At 46.7% G+C, this 4664-nt stretch overlaps 1 protein-coding gene across 1 annotated transcript; it reads right to left on the bottom strand.

The window, feature by feature from the left end:
- Positions 1-847: 847 nt before the first annotated feature.
- LOC309977504 (uncharacterized protein) lies at positions 848-3650 on the bottom strand (the record flags this gene model as incomplete). Its single annotated transcript, XM_082863620.1, has 2 exons — positions 848-987; positions 3590-3650. 2 exons carry the CDS (start codon positions 3648-3650, stop codon positions 848-850), a joined length of 201 nt encoding a protein of 66 aa, XP_082719746.1.
- Positions 3651-4664: the final 1014 nt, after the last annotated feature.

The raw sequence follows: 4664 nt of genomic DNA, 5'->3' as shown, positions 1-4664 counted from the left end.
TGTGTCAAGGCTTGTTCCCTCACCAGAGGGAGGGACAGTGACACCTATAGTGGAGAGGCGACCTACTCAGCAAAGTACAGCAGACGCCATGCCCTAGACAAGAAAGGTGAACAAGCAAGACACAAAGTTATCACCCCTCCCTGAGGACTCCAGCCTTGGGCAGAAGCCTTCTGACCTGCCATTGCAAATCCCGGCTTCCAGCAGGCTTCTTCGCGCATCTCCACGCGGACTGATGCTTCTGGGTAGTCTCTGTATCCACGTGCTTCCAGCCTGCATGTCCCCAATGCCACAACACCCCTTAGCACGTGCCCCTTCCCACCCTGCACTCTACTCAGTACAGCCGGGGGTGGGAGTGTCCCAGGACCAAGACCCGACCCCTCCCCGCCTCCCCTTACGCCACCGTAGTGATTCTCTCATATCCAGCCTCCCTGAGATTGTTAAGGAAACCATAACTCCCCTCTCCTGTCCAACAGACTCCCGTCCGACAGCCAAAAGAAAACTCTCAGATTATGTTTCTTCCTTTGTTGTCCTCTTGGGTGAGTTATTTATTAACCATGCCAAGATTTGTTTTCTACATCGGTGAAACGGGATTGGTAAACCGAAATGGTTGAAGGATTACATATGTTATGTGAGAATGCTTGGCAAAATTTAAAGCATAATGTAAATTTAATTCTTATAATTGTCTCCCTCCCCCTGCCTACCCTTCCATGGGAAAGCGCGGTCCCTTCAGTCGACCCTAATGATAAAATAGTCGATTGTGCCGCCTTGAGAATCGTTCGCTCTTATTTGGACCCAAGGAGCCTCGCTCCGGCTCTCTTGCCGGGACCCCTTGGCTCGGGTTTCTCCATCAGCTTCTCCTTATTTTGCAGCAAACGGTGAGTGCTCGGCAGGGTCCCCTGAAGGGCTCACAGCTCGGTGTCCCTTGCTTCAGGCAGATCCCACCCCACAGAGACCAGGGTCTTTCAAAATGGAGCGCCCTACTGCTGTCTGGAAAGTGAAAAGATGTTTGTAGGAAGCTGGAAATCCCACGAGGAAAGCTGGAGATCTCAGCATCTAGATGGAATCCCCATCTTCCCCAGCTAAACACCAACCGCAAGTGTCCCCCCCACGTCTCTTCACGCTCTTGTTCCGTAAGATGGGAACGACTGGGCCTTAACCGCGGGGTCAGTGACCACGCCCACTGTGCCTCACTGATCACCCCACCTCCTCGCCATACAAAACCCCGCCAGCTCTCACAGGCTCGTCAGACAGAACCCTCGCCCAGCGAGACTCAAGGTCGCCACCGTGGCATGCGTGGCAAGAGATCTCCAGTCTAGGCCGGAATAAAGGGACTTTGGCTCCACACTGGGTTGTACCAACCAAGTGATTCAACTGATTTGGTTCTCAAATCCCCCAGGTCACTGGGAGGAAAGGGGAGTGGGCAGAAGTTTACCATCAAACAAGACTTCTAACGTCATGAGACACAACCACCGGTTTATTCTCTAATTTTCCAATAGCTGATTTTGGGCGTGGAGGTGACCTACGAGTAGCTCCCTAATGCTTTACTTTCTGACGATGGTTGACTTAGGGAAGGAAAAAACAAAATAATGATAAGACAAGGCATCGTCGTGGTTGGTATTTACCGGGCAGTACCTGGAAGATGACCAAGAAGGCGGCAAGGAGGGCGTGGAGAAGCCTCACTGTTCTGGAGCTGAGGTCCCGGAAGGCCGGGAAGAATCAGGAGGTCGAAGCCAGAAGCCCGAGGAACTCGTGGCATCCCGGGATTCGTGCAGAGACGCACTCCTCAACCCCCGGGGCCCCGCGCTCCCCTCGGCAGGAGCCGCCACTGCACTGCGTTTTCTTGCTCCCTGAGTCCCAGCTGTCGCTCGCCTTGTGTTCCTCTCAAATCCGGGGCTGAGGCGCTCCTGTGACCACATCTACGGAGACGGTGTCCAGGTGAGGCAGGGGCCGGAGCCTCCAAGGCGAGCGGCAGGGCCGGGAGTCACGCTGCTGCCAACGGAGAATGAGGACGGTCGCTCACGGGGAAGGAAGTTCATTAGAAAAGACCTTGTGGCGGGTTGATCGGATCTTCCAGGGCTCCTTGAAAGGAAGATCCAGAATAGCGGTAGGGGGCTTCCCTGGTGGCGCAGTGGTTGAGAGTCCGCCTGCCGATGCAGGGGACACGGGTTCGTGCCCCGGTCCGGGAAGATCCCACATGCCGCGGAGCGGCTGGGCCCGTGAGCCATGGCCGCTGAGCCTGCGCGTCCGGAGCCTGCGCTCCGCAGCGGGAGAGGCCACAGCAGTGAGAGGCCCGCGTACCGCAAAAAAAAAAAAAACAGAATGGCGGTGGCTTAGTTATAACCTTCCTAGGGAATCCACGTTAAAGGCAGAAAGAGTTCATATTGGCTAAAAATTAGTGGGAAAATACACCAAATTGTCCCTAGGATTTGAATGTTAACATTTACCTTCGTTTAAATCTATTATAATTTTTCTGATATTAAAAAAATACACATCAGAAAATTTCAAGTAATAAAGAAGTGTAAATGATGGAAGATTTAAAAAAACCCTATAGCCCCTTCTGTTATAAACTCTACTTACAGTTCAGAGTATTTCAGTTCTTTTCCTTGGCAAATAAAATTGTGTAAATATTTATTTTTAATTTAAAATATAGAATCATACTTCACCACCAGTGCCACTGTGTGTTTTTTCCACTTAAATATGATCTTGCGAATTCTTTAATATCCGTTCAAATGAATTTGCCTCATATATTTGTATGACTATACATATATCTTTAGAAATTTATGTAGTGCTTACTTTTGTATAAATTCCTACAAGTGGAATCTCAGCTTATGTGCACATGTCAAGTTTTAATGGGTTTTGCCCAATTGCCCACTCTAGAAACTGTTGAACCACTTTATCCCCTTACTTACAATGCATAAAAATATATTTGATGGTCGATATTCTCATTAGTATTGGTTATTATCAATTGCTTCAATTTTTCTAAATTGTATGAGTGAATAATAATATTTCCTGTTTGTTTTAATACATCCTTTTAAAATTGTTTCTGAGGTTGAACATCTTTTTAATGTTCATTGGTCATTTTTGTCTCTTGCACTATCCATTTTTCTAATTTTTCTATTCACCTTTTCTTGCTGACTTCTAAAAATCCGGTGCCTATTTAAAGTCCTTAATCCTTTATCGTATGTGTTGCAAAAATTGTTTCTGGCTTGCTTCTTGCTTTGTGCTTGCTTATCTAATAGCCAAAATTTATGGCTACTCTGAATGATTACTTTTTACTTGGTCGTGTTTGGTTTTCCTTAAAGATATTTGCTTTGTTAGTGTGTTTACCTAATTCTGTCTGTAGCCCTGGTCAGTTCTGCACTTAATTCTTTCAGTCCTGGAATGGAGGCTATTCTGAAAAGCTGTGACAGACTTGAATCCCCAGCAGTGACATGAAAACTGTTTCTTGCTCCATCCAGAAATATGAATTTCCTGAGCCTACAGACATGCTCTCACTCCTATGCTGTCTCATATAGAAGGCACATGTCTGAGTTCACGTCTCATCCTCTTAGGAAACTGAGTCTTGCAAAGAAGAGAAACAAAATCATACGTGATTGGAAGGAGCTGAAGACGATCAGGGCCAGCCCGATGTTCTGAGTACAGCAGGCCATCCTGGGGAGGCCGGATGGGACATTTTGCACGTTCATCAGAGCACCTAAATCCCAGCCCGTCTGGTATCAAGTGCCTACTTAGTCCTGGTCAGAGACAATCCTATTCCCATCCACTCTTCTCTTTGTCCCCTCCTGTGGCAGCACTATGTGATCTAAACTAACACAGCTCCTAGAGTTCAAGTTAACTAAATCTCCCTCATCAGTCTTTTTCAGAACACATGGCTACTCTCAATGATTCTCTCTTACAAAATAACTTTTAAATTACTCCATCAAGTTAAACATAATGTTATTGCTTTGTTGACTGAGGCTGCATTGAAATTACTGGTCTTATTAAAGAAAAAAAAATGACGTGGGTGATCGATTCTTTCTAAGAACAAGATTTTTCCTTTACACATTTTTGTCTTCTCTTAATACAGCCTTTCTGTGTCCTTCAATAAGTTTCTTTGTATAGATGCAGAATGTTTTTTGTAACTTGATTCCTAGATATTTTATGGCTTTTCTATCTGAGCCAATTCTTCTTTCGTTATATTTAATAATGGACTACTGTTTGCATAGGGAAAGCTGTGGATTTTGTGTAATAATTTTGTCACTAGCCCACAAGTTGAACTCTTACCCATTTTGATTTTTTTGTGGTTACTTCTCAATGGTTTCTCAATCTTAAAATCATAAATCTGTACCAATGATCGTTAACCTCCTCGATTCTGATGTACAGACTTGCTATTTTCTTCTCTCAATGAATGGCATTGACTCACAATCACTAGAACCTTCAGACATCATCTAAGCCAACTTCCTCACTTCACAGAGGAAGAAACTGTGGCCAGACAAGGTCACAATAACGTCATGGGGGGCCTCCCTGGTGGCGCAGTGGTTGAGAGTCCGCCTGCTGATGCAGGGGATGCGGGTTCGTGCCCCGGTCCGGGAAGATCCCACATGCCGCGGAGCGGCTGGGCCCGTGAGCCATGGCCGCTGAGCCTGCGCGTCCGGAGCCTGTGCTCCGCAACAGGAGAGAGGTGA

This window comes from Leucopleurus acutus (assembly GCF_964270905.1).
Source record: "Leucopleurus acutus genome assembly, chromosome: 21".
NCBI classification, from domain to species: domain Eukaryota; kingdom Metazoa; phylum Chordata; class Mammalia; order Artiodactyla; family Delphinidae; genus Leucopleurus; species Leucopleurus acutus.
Note: the sequence above shows the minus strand (reverse complement) of the source record. Positions and strands in the feature narration are given on the sequence as shown.